We start from the raw sequence: 18439 nt of genomic DNA on the forward strand, positions 1-18439 counted from the left end.
GCATGTTAACTCGTTTGGCCAACCTTGCATAATTTTATATAAGACTGCATTTCATGATCATTTTAGCATATAAAGTTTGCACCCTTCCACCGTAAGACTTTTCTTAGAAGTTAAAATCACGTTGCACCTTCGGTGGCAAGTTAATCTTTTAATTTTAGTGTTCTGTACCATTTCCATCCCTCCTACGGGGTGCATAGTTTGTGTGTGTGTGATATGTTAAAACTTTTAGTTTAAAGTAATATGGTGTGTTGCAGATTTTTACCAGGGTACTCTTTCAGAGGTTGTTGTGAGCGGTCGTGGCTACGGCCATATCAAAAGGGAGCGGCAAGCTTCTCAGCCCGAAAGATCATACACTCAAAAATTTGTTTCTTTCTGCCTCTGAATAAATTGTACTTGATATTTAGAGGGTGCTTTCTGCTTATAATTCTAAGTCTGTTTCTTTAAAAAAAAACGTATTTAGGAATAAAATTCCCATTTGTTAAAAGCAATTTGATTATGATTTCAACAGTTACTCCCTGGAAACTACTTCCACGCTCACATAGTGTGATTAAATATGTTAATGTTCTTGATGAATCGCTAGTAAATAAAATAAATTCTTAAGAAAATTCTTTGAAAAGTAAATTCACGGTTCACAAACGTTTGTTTATATCACTCGTAAACTCTTGTTCTACTCATAGTGGATTCGCCAAAAGCCACAGTGAACATTTTGAAAGTGGTGGTGCACCTTATTTCATTTTTCAAGAAAAATTTAATGTAAATTTTTCGATCCATCTATTTCGAAACTAAAAATTCGCAGAGCATTCAAAAACATGAATAACTTTCCTGACGGTTGAAGTCGTCAGAGGTAGGGAAATGGTGGGTTCGAGGCTGTGGTGAGGGGTAGAGGCGCTACAGAAGTCTCTAAATATTTTATTTTTCATTGCCTCAGGCAGTACAGGCGTTCATGGTCCCACTCGCTTCGAATACCGCTCACTCGACGGTTTTGGTCGCCCTGCTTTGCTGAGGACGCAGCCCCGTTGCCCGTGGCCCAGATGTGACAGCCAAGGCGAGGCACGCTACCCCAACAGCGAATTCTTCGATGACGGCCGCGCGCTATGCCGACCGGCTCCCCACAGGGGCAGAAAGCGAATGGTGGCAGGCGGGTGTCCTCTGCAGCAGCCAGGATGCGACTCCCTACCTCTAGACAGGGGCCGACCGTGCTGTTAGGAGGGCTGCTGTTGGCCACTGTTGGCTGGCTCGAGTCCCTTTTGAAGTCAGAGGGTTCGAACCTTGGCCCCGCCTCAGACTGGACGTGTGCTCCTCCGTCGGAAGCTTCATATGGACGCCCGTGTAGCGCAGCACCGTCGCCTCAGACAGATGTGACACTAAAGACACTAGTATTACTTGAGTGCCCCCTATTTATACTCGGCAGTGCGCATATTTTTTACGAATATGCCTCTTCTAGTTACGTACTGACACTCGTTAGTTTAGCGCTAGTGTGCTGGTTTGGATGTCAGCTTGTGGCCAGAGATACTCTCAGTCCCACTGAGCACCACGTTTCAGCATCTCTTGCGCCCACGTTGGTCTGGCATACTTTGAAACTTCACGTAGCCTGACCGAGCGAGGTGGCGCAGTGGTTAGCACACTGGACTCGCATTCAGGAGGACGACGGTTCAATCCCGCGTCCGGTCATCCTGATTTGGGTTTCCATGATTTCCCTAAATCGCTTCAGGCAAAGGCCGGGATGGTTCCTTTGAAAGGGCACGGTCGACTTCCTTCCTCATCCTTCCCTAATCCGATCAGACCGATAATCTCGTAGTTTGGTCTCTTCCGCCAAACAACCGCCGGCCAGTGTGATCGAGCGGTTCCAAGCGCTTCAGTCTGGCACCGCGTGACCGGTACTGTCGCAGGTTCGAATCCTTCCTCGGGCATGGATGTGTGTGATGTCCTCAGGTTAGTTAGGTTTAAGTAGTTTTAAGTTCTAGGAGGCTGATGACCATAGATGTTAAGTCCCATAGTGCTCAGAGCCATTTGAAGCCAAACAACCCAAGCCAATGTAGCCTGAGTTACGTTTATGGCTGCTATCCACCACTGCAAATTCACACTAAAACTGCCTTACGCAGTGAAGCCGCTTCACTGCCAACAATAAATTACATATTCAAAACAGTTGAAAATGCAGACATACGAGGGTCACTCCAAAGGAAATCCATACAATTTTTTTAATCCATCTTTTATTCTACATGTTTGAAAGTTTTACTGTGTAGATACATCCTTTAGGAACAATATTTTCATTTCTCCACATAATTTCCATATCTCTCAACTGACTTACGCCATTTTGGAACCAGCGCCTGTATACCCGCATGGAAAGATTCTGGAGCAGCCTGTTGGAACCACTGTTTGGCAGCGTGCACAAGGGAGTCACCATCTTGAAACCTTGTTCGACAAAGGGAGTCTTTCAGTTTCCCAAAGAGATGATAGTCGCATGGAGCTAGGTCGGGACTGTAAGGCGGGTGTTTCAGTGTTGTCCATCCGAGTTTTATGATCGCTTCCATGGATTTTTGACTGACGTGTGGCCGTGCATTGTCGTGCAGCAGCAAAACATCCTGCTTTTGCCGATGTGGTCGAGCACGACTCAGTCGAGCTTGAAGTTTCTTCAGTGTCGTCACATACGCAACAGAATTTATGGTGGTTCCACTTGGCACGATGTCCACAAGCAAGAGTCCTTCGGAATCGAAAAACACCGTAGCCATAACTTTTCCAGTAGAAGGTGTGGTTTTGAATTTTTTTTTCTTGAGTGAGTTTGCATCATGCCACTTCATTGATTGCCTGTTCGTCTCTGGTGAAAAATGACGGAGCCATATTTCATCACCTCTCACAATTCTTCCAAGAAATTCATCTCCACCATTCTCGTACTGTTCCAAAAGTTCGCTGCATACCGTTTTTCTTGTTTCTTTGTGAGCCACTGTCAACATCCTGCCACAAACCTTTTTTAACGCCAACACTTTCAGTATTCTGCAAACACCTCCTTCCCCTATCCCAACGCAGCGTGACAATTGGTTCACTGTGATGCGTCTGTCACCAGTCACCAATTCGTTAACTCTCTGCACATTGTCTGGTGTGTGTGCAGTACGGGGCCTGCGTCTACCTACATCTACATTTGTACTCCGCAAGCCACCCAACAGGGTGTGGCGGAGGGCACTTTACGTGCCACTGTCATTACCTCCTTTTCCTGTTCCAGTCGCGTATGGTTCGCAGGAAGAACGACTGCCGGAAAGCCTCCGTGCGCACTCGAATCTCTCTAATTTTACATTCGTGATCTCCTCGGGAGGTATAAGTAGGGGGAAGCAATATATTCGATACCTCATCCAGAAACGCACCCTCTCGAAACCTGGACACCAAGCTACACCGCAATGCAGAGCGCCTCTCTTGCAGAGTCTGTCACTTGAGTTTGCTAAACATCTCCGTAACGCTATCACGCTTACCAAACAACCCTGTGACGAAACGCGCCGCTCTTATTTGGATCTTATCTATCTCCCCCGTCAACCTGACCTGGTACGGATCCCACACTGATGAGCAATACTCAAGTATAGGTCGAAGGAGTGTTTTTGTAAGCCACCTCCTTTGTTGATGGACTACATTTTCTAAGCACTCTCCCAATGAATCTCAACCTGGTACCCGCCTTACCAACAATTAATTTTATATGATCATTCCACTTCAAATCATTCCGCACGCATACTCCCAGATATTTTACAGAAGTAACTCCTAACAGTGTTTGTTCCGCTATCATATAATCATACAATAAAAGGTCCTTCTTTCTATGTATTCGCAATACATTACATTTGTCTATGTTAAGGGTCAGTTGCCACTCCCTGCACCAAGTGCCTATCCGCTGCACATCTTCCTGCATTTCGCTGCAATTTCCTAATGTTGCAACTTCTCTGTATACTACAGCATCATCCGCGAAAAGCTGCATGGAACTTCCGACACTATCTACTAGGTCATTTAAATATATTGTGAAAAGCAGTGGCCCCATAACATTTCCCTGTGGCACGCCAGAGGTTACTTTAACGTCTGTAGACGTCTCTCCATTGAGAACAACATGCTGAGTTTTGTTTGGTAAAACTTTTCAATCCAGCCGCATATCTGGTCTGATATTCCGTATGCTCTTACTTTGTTTATCAGCGACAGTGCAGAACTGTATCGATCGCCTTCCGGAAGTCAAGGAAAATGGCATCCATGTGGGAGCCTGTATCTAATATTTTCTGGGTCTCATGAACAAATAAAGAGAGTTGGGTGTCACACGATCGCTGTTTCCGGAATCCATGTTGATTCCTACAGAGTAGATTCTGGATTTCCAGAAATGACATGATACGCGAGCAAAAAACATGTTCTAAAATTGTACAACAGATCGATGTCAGAGATATAGGCATGTAGTTTTGCGCATCTGCTCGACCCTTCTTGAAAACTGGAACTACCTGTGCTCCTTTCCATTCATTTGGAACCTTCCGTTCCTCTAGAGCCTTGCTGTACACGGCTGTTATAAGGGGGCAAGTTCTTTCGCGTACTTTGTGTAGAATCGAATTGGTATCCCGTCAGGTCCAGTGGACTTTACTCTGTTGAGTGATTTCAGTTGCTTTTCTACTCCTTGCACACTTATTTCGATGTCAGCAATTTTTTCGTTCGTGCGAGGATTTAGAGAAGGACCTGCAGTGTGGTCTACCTCTGTGAAACAACTTTGGAAAAAGGTATTTAGTATTTCAGCTTTGCGTGTGTCATCCTCTGTTTCAATGCCATCATCATCCCAGGGTGTCTGGATATGCTGTTTCGATCCACTTACTGATTTAATGTGAGACCAGAACTTCCTAGGATTTTCTGTCAAGTCGGTGCATAGAATTTTACTTTCGAATTCGCTGAACGCTTCACGGATAGCCCTCGTTACGCTAACTTTGACATCGTTTAGCTTTTGTTTGTCTGAGAGGTTTTGGCTGCATTTAAATTTGCAGTGATGCTATGTTTGCTTTCGCAGTAGTTTCCTAACTTTGTTGTTGAATCACGGTGGGTTTTTCTTGTCCCTCACAGTTTTACTCGGCACGTACCTGTCCAAAACGCATTTTACGATTGCGTTACACTTTTCCCATAAACACTCAACATTGTCGGTGTCGGAACTGAAATTTTGGTTTTGATCTGTTAGGTAGTCTGAAATCTGCCTCCTATTACTCTTTCTAAACAGATGAACCTTCCTCCCTTTTTTATATTCCTATTTACTTGCATATTCAGGGATGCTGCAACGGCCTTAGGATCACCGATTCCCTGTTCTGCGCTTACAGAGTCGAAAAGTTCGCGTCCGTTTTGTTATGAGTAGGTCCTGCCGCTGAGAGGACAATACTGCTGAGTCCGCTTTTCATCAAGTAACCTGCTTGGCCACCGACTAACTGTACCGCGATCGACAGCAGATCTCCATACGCCTTTTTCAGCCTCTTGTGGGTGTTTCCCACTGTCTCGTTTTCACAGCACAGGAATTCTATGGCAGCACGTTGCTTCTGACGAACGTCAAGTGTAGCAGGCACCTTGAAGACGTGCTGTGATGGTGCCACTCACGGGAACAGGTTGAACTGAGTTTGAAAACAAGCGGGAAGGATGTATCTACACACTGTAAAACTCTCACACATGCAGAATGGAAACTGTATTTTTTTTAAAAATAGTGTGCATTTCCTTTGGAGTGGACCTCGTTCATTAGTAACATGTATCCCAACAAGATACACTACTGGCCATTACATTTGCTACACCACGAAGATGACGTGCTACAGACGCGAAATTTAACCGACAGGAAGATGTGTGATATGCAAATGATCAGCTTTTCAGAGCATTCACACAAGGCTGGCACCGGTGGTGACACCTACAACGTGCTGACATGAGAAAAATTTCCAACCGATTTCTCATACACAAACAGCAGTTCACCGGCGTTGCCTAGTGAAACGTTGTTGTGATGCCTCGTGTAAGGAGGAGAAATGCGTACCATCAAGTTTCCGACTTTGATAAAGGTCAGATTGTAGCCTATCGCGATTGCGCTTTTTCGTATCGCGACATTGCTGCTCGCGTTGGTCGAGATACAATGACTGTTACCAGAATATGGAATCGGTGGGTTCAGGAGGGTAATACGGAACGCCGTGCTGGATCCCAACGGCCTCGTATCACTAGCAGTCGAGATGAGAGGCATCTTATCCGCGTGGCTCTAACTGATCGTGCAGCCTCGTCTCGATCCCTGAGTCAGCACATGGGGACGTTTGCAAGACAGCAACCATCTGAACGAACAGTTCGACGACGTTTGCAGGAGCATGGACTATCGGCTCGGAGACCGTGGCTGCGGTTACCCTTCACGCTGCATCACAGACAGGAGCGCCTGCGATGGTGTTCTCAACGACGAACCTGGGTGCAAGAATGGCAAAACGTCATTTTTTCGGATGAATCCAGGTCCTGTTTATAGCATCATGATGGCCGCATCCGTGTTTGGCGACATCGCGGTGTACGCACATTGGAAGCGTGTATTCGTCATCGCCATACTGGCGTATCACCCGCCGTGATGGTATGGGTTCACTTCTTGTTCGCATTGACGCCACTTTGTATAGTGGACGTTACATTTCAGACCCATGGCTCTACCCCTCATTCAATCCCTGCGAAACCCTACATTTCAGCAGGACAATGCACGACCGAATGTTGCAGGTCCTGTACGGGCATTTCTGGATAGAGAAAATGTTCGACTGCAGCCCTGGCCAGCACATTCTCCAGATCTCTCACCAATTGAAAACGGCTGGTCAATGGTGGCCGAGCAACTGGCTCATACCAATACGTGGTGAACTGTGGTATCGTGTCGAAGCTGCATAGGCAGCTGTACCTGTACACGCCATCCAAGCTCTGTTTGATTCATTGCCCAGGCGTATCAAGGCCGTTATTACGGCCGGAGGTGGTTGTTCTGGGTACTGATTTCTCACGATCTATGCACCCAAATTGCATGAAAATTGCATGAAAATGTAATCACATGTCAGTTCTAGTATAATATATTTGTCCAATGAACACCCGTTTATCATCTGCATTTCTTCTTGGTGTAGCAATTTTAATGGCCAGTAGTTTATTTTCCAAATCGGGTGCATAAACCCCGAAATTAAAAAGTTGCCATTACTTTCTGATCACACCCCAAATACGGTGCGTAGTAACCAGTACTAAGCGTCGTTCTGTGTACGTTCGCACCTGTCTGCCAGGCGACGGCGGTGGTGAAGTAGCGGCCGACGGAGCGCGCGTCCTGCGCGGCGAGCAGCAGCAGGTAGAGGCCCATGCAGAGGTCGGCGGCGGCCAGCTGCGCCATCAGGAAGCCGGGCACGGAGCGGCGCGCGCAGCCCAGCACCAGCAGCACGGCCAGGTTGCCGGCGAGCGCCGCCAGCGCCACCAGCCAGACGGCGCCGCGCAGCGCCCAGCCGCCCATCAGGTCCTCGCACGGGCTGAACGCGTCCGGCCGCGGCCGGCACTCCACCTGCCGGTAGTTCTGCGACAGCCGGCCGCACTCGGCGCGCACCGGAGACACCGTCACCTGCCGGGTCAAAAAATGACTCTGAGCACTATGGGACTTAACATCTTAGGTCATTAGTCCCCTAGAAATTAGAACTACTTAAACCTAGCCAACCTAAGGACATCACACACACATGCCCGAGGCAGGATTCGAACCTGCGACATTAGTAGCAGCGCGGTTCCAGACTATACCGTATAGAACCGCTCGGACAACCCGGCCGGGCGTGACCTGCTGGCACAGAGCGTACCGCGCTTCCACAGAGAGATACAGGCACATCTGGGAATGTTCAGGGCCAAAATCTTAAACATGGCTGTGGATCATCAGCTGCATAAATATGAAGAGCAGTGAACACATTGGGGGATCACTCTGTTGTAGAAATAATTCCAAAGTCAAGATCGCTTAAATGCTCTTTACTGCACAACCTGTTTCTACACACTAAAGGTGCCATCATCGGATCTCAATGTAGATTTAACATTTGTAAAGCATTTGGATATAACGATAGAGGAGGCAGGCAACGATTTTATATCAGATGGTATGCCTCATGTATCGCTATATCCAAATGGTTTATAAATGTTAATCTACTTTCAGATCCGATGATGGCACCTTTAGTGTATTGAAACCAGTTATCCAGTAAACAGCATATAAGCGGTTGAGATTTTCACTCTGCAGCTGAGTGTGCGTTGGTTCATAACAGCGCACACTCCGCTGCAGAGTGAAAATCTTATTCTGGTAACATCCCCCAGGCTGTGGCTAAGCCATGTCTCCGCATCATCCTTTCTTCCAGAAGTGCTGGTTTTTCAAAGTTCTCATGGTAAGTTTCTGTGAAATTTGGAAGGTAGGAGACGAGGTACTGGCGGAAGTAAAGCTGTGAGGACGGGGTGTGAGACGTGCTTGGGTAGCTCAGTTGGTAGAGCACTTGCCCAGGAAAGGCAAACGTCCCGCGTTCGAGTCTCGGTCCAGCACATAGTATATAAGCGATCTTGGCTTTTTAATTGTTTCCAAATATGAAGAGGTTGCAAAAATAGCCAGTTGCAAAACCATGTTTTATTAGCCCTTGACATAGGTTTCCATATTTCTAAAAATATCTTCTTCAGAAGGAGTGGGCCTTGCTACATTACTTTACAATATGTGGTGATGTAACAACTACTTCTGAAGAAGATATTTTTAGAAATATCGAAACGGAGGCCAAGGGAAAATAAACGTTTGTTTTGCAACTGGTTGACTGATTTTTTTCAACCTCTTCATAGAACAGGATGCTTCGTACACCACATATTTCAAGACTGCATGGGAACCAATATCCTGTATCTAGCCAGAGATAACTCCATGAGGTTCCCCTCCCTTACTCGTACTTTGTAACAGGTAGCCTACTGGTGTTAACAAGAATGAACTGGGGTTGAAGAGAGGACCAATAATAAAACACTACTCAAAAGAATTAGGCATCTGTGATACTAGACTGAGCAATAATTGAGGACTGAGTGTGTAACCAAATTGTTGTTGTTGTTGCGGTCTTCAGTCCTGAGACCGGTTTGATGCAGCTCTCCATGCTACCCTATCCTGTGCAAGCTTCTTCATCTCCCAGTACTTACTGAAACCTACATCCATCTGAATCTGCTTAGTGTATTCATCTCTTGGTCTCCCACTACGATTTTTACCCTCCACGTTGCCCTCCAATGCTAAATTTGTGATCCCTTGATGCCTCAGAACATGTCCTACTAACCGGTACCTACTTTTTGTCTAGTTGAGCCACAAACTCCTCTTCTCCCCAATTCTATTAAATACTTCATCATTAGTTATGTAATCTACCAATCTAATCTTCAGCATTCTTCTGTAGCACCACATTTCGAAAGCTTCTATTCTCTTCTTGTCCAAACTATTTATCGTCCATGTTTCACTTCCATACATGGCTACACTCCGTAGAAATACTTTCAGAAACGACTTCCTGACAGTTAAATCTATACTCGATGTTAACAAATTTCTCTTCTTCAGAAACGCTTTCCTTGCCATTGCCAGTCTACATTTTATATCCTCTCTACTTCGACCATCATCAGTTATTTTGCTCCCCAAATAGCAAAACTCCTTTACTACTTTAAGTGTCTCATTTCCTAATCTAATTCCCTCAGCATCACCCGACTTAATTCGACTACATTCCATTATCCTCGTTTTGCTTTTGTTGATGTTCTCTGTATGTCCTCATTCCAAGACACTGTCCATTCCGTTCAAATGCTCTTCCAAGTCATTTGCTGTGTCTGACAGAATTACAATGTCATCGGCGAACCTCAAAGTTTTTATTTCTTCTCCATGGATTTTAATACCTACTCCGAATTTCTCTTTTGTTTCCTTTACTGCTTGCTCATTATACAGACTGAATAATATCGGGGAGAGGCTACAACCCTGTCTCACTCCTTTCCCAACCACTGCTTCCCTTTCGTGCCCCTCGACTCTTATAACTGCCATCTGGTTACTGTACAAATTGTAAATAGCCTTTCGCTTCCTGTATTTTACCCCTGCCACCTTTAGAATTTGAAAGAGAGTGTTCCAGTCAACATTGTCCAAAGCTTTATGTAGGTCTACAATTGCTAGAATGGTAGGTTGGCGTTTCATTGATCTTTCTTCTAAGGTAAGTTGTAGGGTCAGTATTGCCTCACATGTTCCAATATTTCTACAGAATCCAAACTGATCTTCCCTGAGGTCGGCTTCTACCAGTTTTTCCATTCGTCTGTAAAGAATTCGTGTTACTATTTTGCTGCTGTGACTTATCAAACTGATAGATCGGTAATTTTCACATCTGTCAAAACCTGCTTTCTTTGGGATTGGAATTATTATATTCTTCTTGAAGTCTGAGGATATTTCACCTGTCTCATATATCTTGCTCACCAGATGGTAGAGTTTTGTCAGGACTGACTCTCCCAAGGCCGTCAGTAGTTCTAATGGGAAGTTTTCTTTTCCCGGGGCCTTGTTTCAACTCAGGTGTAACCAAATTACACCTTTATTTTTCACATCTCTCTTGATTTACTCACATATAAAAAAAGTGGGAACAATCATTCATGCCCTTACCCCGAATGCTTTTCAGTGGACTCTGAGAGCTTCAATAAGATGCATGCCAGTGTGGTATCACATATCGACCCCCCCCCCCCCCCCCCCCCGACGTCATTAAGTTGGTAACGGAATGGCAAGCTCCAACAGCAGTCGCGCGGGATCTGGTGGACTCAACTGTGTGCACCTGCAGAGCCACACCTCCAGCAGCTCAGGACTATGAGCGCGACTCTGCCACTGCGATGTAGGACGGCCGACGGCAGGCACTAGCCCACTGACACACAGACCACTTTGCTACATGTTGCAACACAGACGCCACCTAGACATCGCTTCATCGTTTGTGCTGCAGTTCAGAGAGTCGCTTCCTTGTGGCCACCGAGAGCTGGACTTCATTTCTTGAATGAGAGCTCTTGAGAGTTTTTTGAGAGCCCGTGGTAAACAGGGGACGGCCGCGAGCATGTGCTTCAAGCATGTACCATATAATTTCGATGAGGATTAGGTCGCGATTCACTGCTGTCCAGGCTTCAGAAGAGATCCCTAGTAATGCTTCTGGCATTAACGAGCATGAGAAGGAATTCAGGGCCACCAACGTACGCAGTAGTCACCACATGACCCAACAGGATTTTTCCGATGTAGCGCTTGGCGGTACGGTGACCAAGGACAACGATGATATTTGCACGACTGTCAACATTTGGCACCCAACAGTGTAATGTTAGTCAGATCTGGTGATTTCCTTGACATCGTTTGGAAGGTACCAGTCACCATGGCGCCTCCATGCACGAACACAGCCATCACATTGTGTCAGAGGTTGACTGTACTCATCTCTGGAAAACATCACTAGCAGGACAAGGTTCGTGTGACGCCACTCTGCATTGTTGTCAAATTTATTCAAGATGGCAGCTATGACGTCATCCAAGATGGCGGCGTGTAGACTTGGCAACAGCGCCGGAGCGTCATCCAAGATGGCGGATTTTGGCGGGAGAATAGGTTATTGGAGGTAGCTGAATTGGCCTAACACCCAGAAAAATTCATGGGAAATTTGAATGTTGGCAGGAAAATAGGTCAATTGTGCTATGACCACTAACCTAACCCCCAGAAAATTGGCGCAAAATTAGAATTTTGGCTGGAAAGTATGCCAATTGTGCTATGTCCACTAACCTAATCATCCAGAAAAAATTGGCGCAAATTAAAATTCCAACACGATAATGGATGCAAAAACCATACAGTAATTGTCTTTATTATTATTCATTATTATTCATTATCATTTATTATCATTCATTATCATTTATTATTATTATTGGCCTACCTCCACTAGAAAATTGCGCAAAACTGAAATTCCGACACTATAATTTCTTGAAAACTGTACTTCTATTTATTATTATTATCATTTACTTTCGTTTATTATTTATTCAAGATGTCCGATTTCGGCGGGAAGAAAGCCATTTGCGTTACATCCATAGCAAAAATCTGTCACAAGTTCAAATTCCAACACCATAATCGATCACACATACGAAATAGCCAACATCCTACGAACTTTCACCGTCACTTATCTGTTTTCACAGCTAACCCATCACAATCGCGTGAGATAAGAAACTGCACTTGTACAAACCTAATTCACATCCTCTGATTTTGCAAAGAAAAAGGACTGAAGTCTTTATTTCAAGCAGTACAGTCATCAGTTGCTCTCCAACAGTCTTAGTACACATCCTTGAGCTCGCAGCAACACCCAGTGCGCTCGCCAAACGGTCCAAACTCCAACTTACTTAGTTCAAATCGTCGCCAGCAGAGGAGGCTGCCCCCGCCCGGCTGACGTCGACTTGTTTGTGTGTCGGCTGGCACACACTCCCCTGATCCACGTCAAAGCTCCCCGGCATGCAGGTGGCTGCCAGCGCTAGCCGCTGGACGCTGTAAACATGTTTTCACTTGACACGCCGGAACCAGCCGATGCGTACGTCAGACTAGACGGTTCAGCACGTGTGTTCACTACGAAGTCCTTCTCTAAGTTAACATATCATGCGAGTCTCATTATTCATTCGACATAGTGAACCATCGCTTGCCCCAACCTACATACCACCGCAATTTAACCAAACACAAAGTTCACATCACTACTTAATTATATTGATCAATTAATTAACCACGCTGCTGCAGAAAGCGCCACGTTCACATGGACTTGGGATGAATTTTCGCGAATGCCACACCAACCTGGACTTTGAATCAAATGGTTAAAGTCTCTACCACGATCCTCAACCGACCGACACATCCCCATACCAACCCATGTTCATGCACTGAGCAGTATTAACGTTTACTAACGTACATTAACTTATATGACACTTTCTCTATATAAATAAGTTAACTTTGAATTTTGGCAGTCACTTTGTGTTTCGCTACCAACATAATAAAACTGTGGCAAACAAAGCTCACCTCCACTAACCTGTCACCTGACCGCCACCTCCTCCTATGGACTGCTGGTAAAAGGACTCAGCCTGCACTAGACTGATCGAGAGAAGGACATTATTTTATTTGCCAGCACTTTATTTACCGTTTAATTATATTTATCACAGAATACACGCTCTGACATGTCCCACAGCATACAGACCTGCAAACTACTCCTACATAACTCATGTATAAGGCTGTACACACATGCTTGCTAATTGTAATCCGTCAGAAAAGTCACTGCACAGCCTACAGACGTGTGTAGTACACCTAAATACTTCAAAATATTTATGCCTATAGAACCAAACAATTCTTAAATTGTCTAAATAATAATACATCTAAAATATCCTGCTCGCTAATCGTCAACTTTTCAGAATCATACACCAGTCTTTATTTAAACAATTAGACAGAGAGACAGCACACCCTTTATATTCGCCACTCAGTCCACAGTCCAACTGACTTAGTACACAGAACCATTGACAGAGGACCCCCCCCCCCCCTCCCTTCCCGACAGCAGATTATTACCCAAGTACAGTTTTCCATGATGTCCGCAAACAGCGTGTTCTCCACTAGATCTAGCACTCAGTCCCACCACCAGACTACTCTTTCATCTTTTTCCTGACGTAAACCAAGGTCCTCTGCTTTAAAATTGCGCAAAAACCACTCAGACTGCGCTGTGCTGCTCGGGGAAGTAAGGAAGGACTGCACTCTATTTATTTTGAGCCCTTTTATTTAGGCAGGAGTACACTTGTCACACAGTCACAAAACACCCTCACTGATCTGCCTGTGGTCACGTGTCACAGCCCACAAACACGTAAACATCTCCTAATTTCACCACACAATAGCAAACTGCTCTTAAATAATGCAGTACACAATATCCGCAGGCGAACTCTGTACTCTTAAATTCTCCAAATAAAGCACAGCACAGTCCACAGACCTGCTCGCAAAATATTTCAACAGATGCACCCAAACACCCTCACCCAATACCCTGCGCCCAGCTGCCTAACCGACCAAAAGTCTCTGCTCGGCCTCCCCCAAACATGACCTCGTCACAGTAGCATTCGCGTCTAACACCGGAGAAATTCCGCCTTCTACGAGGCGTGCATGTACACAGACATACAGAAAACAGAGCAAGCGCTCTGCGAAAGTGACCGTGATTGGATACGCGTGTGTTACATTAACAGGCAATTTTAGAACACAGAACGATAGGTGATAACGCGGTCGCATGGATGGATCTGACATAAAATCGAAAGAAATGCGAAAACTGATTAGGGCATAGGTATAAACTAACCTAATATACACCTAAATGCGGTGAAAATGAGGAAGTACTTGCTTATCTTCTGAATCGCACGGAGCAATTTGTACTTGGAGTCAAGTATGCGGCAACATGAGGAATGCGGGAAAACGATGACATCGAAGCGAGCGGAATCAGGAACGTAGTCAATTTTTTCCCGTTGAGTTCGTATTACAGTGTATGTCTATTGAGGTAGCAGTGATACACGCGTATTGACTACTGTATTTAATGCTTTTCAGGAGGACACAGAATCATTTCCGTCTAAAGTTAATTGCATCTTTGTTAAAGGAAAACAAAAAGTGTACGGGATGATCGATTGAGATAGAGCTGTAACTGGGTACGATTTAAACGTTGACTGATTTATTCTAGAGACGGACAAGTCGCTGAGGGTGAATTTTTTTTGCCAGTGTTCTATCTGGATGCATCAGTCACGTGATATAGCCTGCGTTCTAGTCGTATACAGCCACGTCTTCCATATGTGGTTTAAGACACTGTCTACTTGCGATCGTTAACGGTGAACCCGTCAGTCAGCAGAGGACTTCCATCTCATGTGTGATGAAACTTGACATATTCCTCTAAACGCACTTTGATTCACGCGATCCCCATCCTGTCGCGTCCTTGGTGTAAAATCGAGACTTCAGAGTCATAACTAAGTTAGCTGTGGGTGCTTGTGAGGCGCTGCAATTGTTGTGTACACATTTGCCTGACAGATGGTCTGTTTACAGTGTTGGTGACGGAATGACTTGTAATTTTAACATGATGGACGCTGCTGTTATGCGCATCTGTTTTCTTGTAGGATGTACGGCCCGCTACTAACTGTCATTTTTATATACACCTGATGGAGTAATAGTATAATTTCTGATTCGTGATCGGATGTGATCAGTGGGCACTACACGTGTCCGCAGGGCTATATTGTGCTCGTATCATACAAAGCAAATGTTTTACGATTGGGGAAAGATACCTCAGCGTAGGGGAATCGGGAAGAAGGATGTATGTCTGACAGGATGGAAAAGTAGGCGATCTTAGATTATCGCCCGTTTTTAAGTTCTGAACGTTCTAGTCTCAGGAGTGCGTGTGTTTATGTTCTCTCTCTTTTACGAAAACCTTCGAGGCACCGATTTTACACTCTTGAACAATGCTTTACATGATAGATTGGATGGTTTACGTAAAAATGTGTCGAACTACGTTATGTATAAATATCACTCGGTTCTTGTTCTTCTTAACTGTATGCTATTACATTAAGGCAATTTGAAATCTGTTATTATAGATCGATATGGTGTGCTAAGCTCCAAGACTAGGTCACATCTCGATAAATGTGGTGCACTTGGAGGGGTTAGGACTAGGAAAGCTCTACTCAGTCAAGAGGAGTGTAGCTGTATTCGTCTGCTCGGTTGAGGATTAATGGGACAGTGATGTTGCAGTGTAGGTTGGTCAATGCCCAGGTGAGGATGGTCTTTTAACGTAAGATGGCGAGATTGCTCTGTGACCGCCATACGCAGAGAGACTGATCGAGTGCTATGCGCGAGGTCTTAGAAATATGTATAGTGTTGTCTCGTATACTTTGACCGTTTTTATGTGTTCGAGAATTTAGTGTGAATGGACGTACTGAGCAGTCATCTATCAATGCTCGCAATGATACTTTAAAAGTAGAGTAGATATGGTTTAGCTATGATACTGAAATTAGGAAAACATGCTATCACTTGATTGGCCAATAACGGACTTACTGTAAAATTCGCGATTTCAGGTGTGATGGATAATATTACAGTAGATCAGTGGTGTCTTCTCCATCCCATCCGTGCATTGGGTACCACATAATGATTGAGTGACAATGCTTGCTTGAGTTGGGGAACTTATTTTGGTTGATGGACAGCCACTTCTGGGGTTGCTAGCACCGTAGCACCGAAAACGGTGATCCGGTACTTATGTGCAAAATGAGCAATCACTAGAAATGGAAGGCAGAGTTATCAACTATTCGGTCACTGCGACATATGAGTTTAAATGTAGGGGCCGTCAATCACTTTCGGGGGGTAGTTTGGAAAGTCGCTACAACGCCGCCAGGCTCTTCTAGTTTCCTTGTGTTGTAGCTGCCCTCTATTTAAAATCATTCTGTGTTATGCTATCGACTGTAAGAATATGATTTAAAAGGTGATACTTATAGTTTCCTGTGAGAGGCTGTGCATCAGTCCGTGTTAATGTCTGCTTAGAATCAGACAAAGACTTGCAAAGTCGCGGCAGAAAGACGAAATGTTCGGCAGTGTGCAAAAGCTCGTTAGAAAACAGTGTTTGAATAAGGGTCAGAGGTAGCTTCTCATTCGCTTAGAGTATGAGTGATCAAACTTTAAAGTGGTCTCTGCAGCGTCTGTATATTTAATATGATCTTGTCCACACAGGCAGCTGCAGTTTGAGGTGTCGGATTTGGTGAGCTGTTAGGAATTATTGGATGGCCGCACTCTGAGTTATTCGGGGAGAGTATTGTGAATTCCGTTTGTCCGCGCTGGAGGTGGATCACATTGGTGTCTTCGTGACTTGTAAATAGGATGAGCTTTTATAGTTGGTAATTTCTTTTCACTGTTTGATGGTAGAGAATAAAGATGATAGGATGCTGAGGATCTGTTGTACTTGTATCTAGTTTGGGACGTACAACACTGCACGCATTTCCGGCGAATGGTCAAAACAAGGTCCTGTTGCAGTAACTAAGGTCGTTCTGTTTCTAGACAGGCTGCAGAAGGTAATGGATATGTCTTTCTCCAGCTTAAATTGCAGAGATGAGATGCGCAAAGATCTGGAAATGGGATCAGCTAAACGATGTGTAGGGTGTGACTAAAGCCAAGTTGGAATTTTACTGTAGGATGCAGGTTCGGGAAAGGTGACACGTTTTGGACTGGGTGCAGCCATCTTGAATAACGGTAATTGCGTAATCAACTGACGTGATGACAGAGCGCTCTAGTGGTTGTGATAGGAGCTAAACACAGTTGAACTCGGAGCCATTTTTGTTAGGTAAACGAATTGTATGATCTTCCACCAAAATTCAAACTAACCACAAAAATCGGACATCTTCAATGACGCCTTCTGCCGGTGGCGATGTGTACTAACCTAGTTGGACTCCAGACCTCGTGGCGAACACACGCACATGATATAAATAGTAATAAACAATAAAGGATAATAAATAATAATAAATGATCATAAATGATAATAAATGTTAATAAATTATAATAAATAACTGGAGCAGCTGTCCGAATGCAGAGACCTGTTGGAATGTAGCGATCTGTAAGAGTTAACTTTGCTGTCCTCTAGACGACCGAATAGCGAAGTAATAATATGTGTTGGGGGCTTTGGTGATCAAGTCAGAATATGAGAAGATGATCGATTAGGGTTGGAGTGTTATTCGATGGGATGTAGGTTATTTGGTTGACTACTTCTGCATATTTGCTGTCATTATTTAGTGGAGTGAAGATCGAGTGTGGTGCATTGGATGCACGCTTGTCTGTTCTCTAGACCTGGGAAGGACCTTAGTTGCCCTGTAAATTATAGCGAAGATCTCGAATATGTTACATGTCTGAGAACGGCATTCGAGAGTGGAAATATCATTTTTCGTATGTTTGTTTATGGTTAGTGAGTGGTTTACAGCATGCTGCACATGGATAAAGTTTGGGGTTTATAGAGAATTAATTAGAAATATATATGTTGGGAATTTTGATGAACAAGCGATCGGTAGGGTGTAGCCTAGTGACTGATATTGAGAAGTACAGCTAAAATGGTGTAATATTATGGAGAAAGTACGTGTGTTCTTGTAGTCTATGAGTCTGGGGGTGTTTGTAGAAAAGTGGCACACAAGGAAGGAGAGGCAGCAACGCATTAGTGCTGAGAGGGAAGCGATCCCTAGTTTTGTGGAACAGTTCTGAGAGTGTCTTCGGTCCGCTGATGTAAAAGGAGATGTTACAGCTGAGTGTCGAGTCTGTACAGAGAAACAGCAGGTTGATGGTGCTTCCCAAGGTATGGAGAGCAGTGGGGCATATAAACGGTGTAGGAATAGGGTAATTTTTTCGGGTGCTGTAAAGATATACACGATAAGCGAAATTTTCTGTCAAATGTATATATATTGCATTATAAAGTTAATGTGGTTTACAATGTGTTGCCTT

The 18439-nt window shown here is 44.6% G+C and overlaps 1 protein-coding gene across 1 annotated transcript in view; it reads right to left on the reverse strand.

The window, feature by feature from the left end:
- LOC124613388 (follicle-stimulating hormone receptor-like) overlaps positions 1 to 18439 on the reverse strand; it is a 233223-nt gene that overhangs the window by 37797 nt on the left and 176987 nt on the right. The window contains exon 10 of the mRNA XM_047142091.1: positions 7225 to 7561. Within this exon, the coding sequence (XP_046998047.1) occupies positions 7225 to 7561 (337 nt within the window). The remainder of the gene's footprint in view (positions 1 to 7224; positions 7562 to 18439) is intronic.

The sequence above is a fragment of the Schistocerca americana genome, chromosome 4 (assembly GCF_021461395.2).
Source record: "Schistocerca americana isolate TAMUIC-IGC-003095 chromosome 4, iqSchAmer2.1, whole genome shotgun sequence".
NCBI lineage: Eukaryota > Metazoa > Arthropoda > Insecta > Orthoptera > Acrididae > Schistocerca > Schistocerca americana.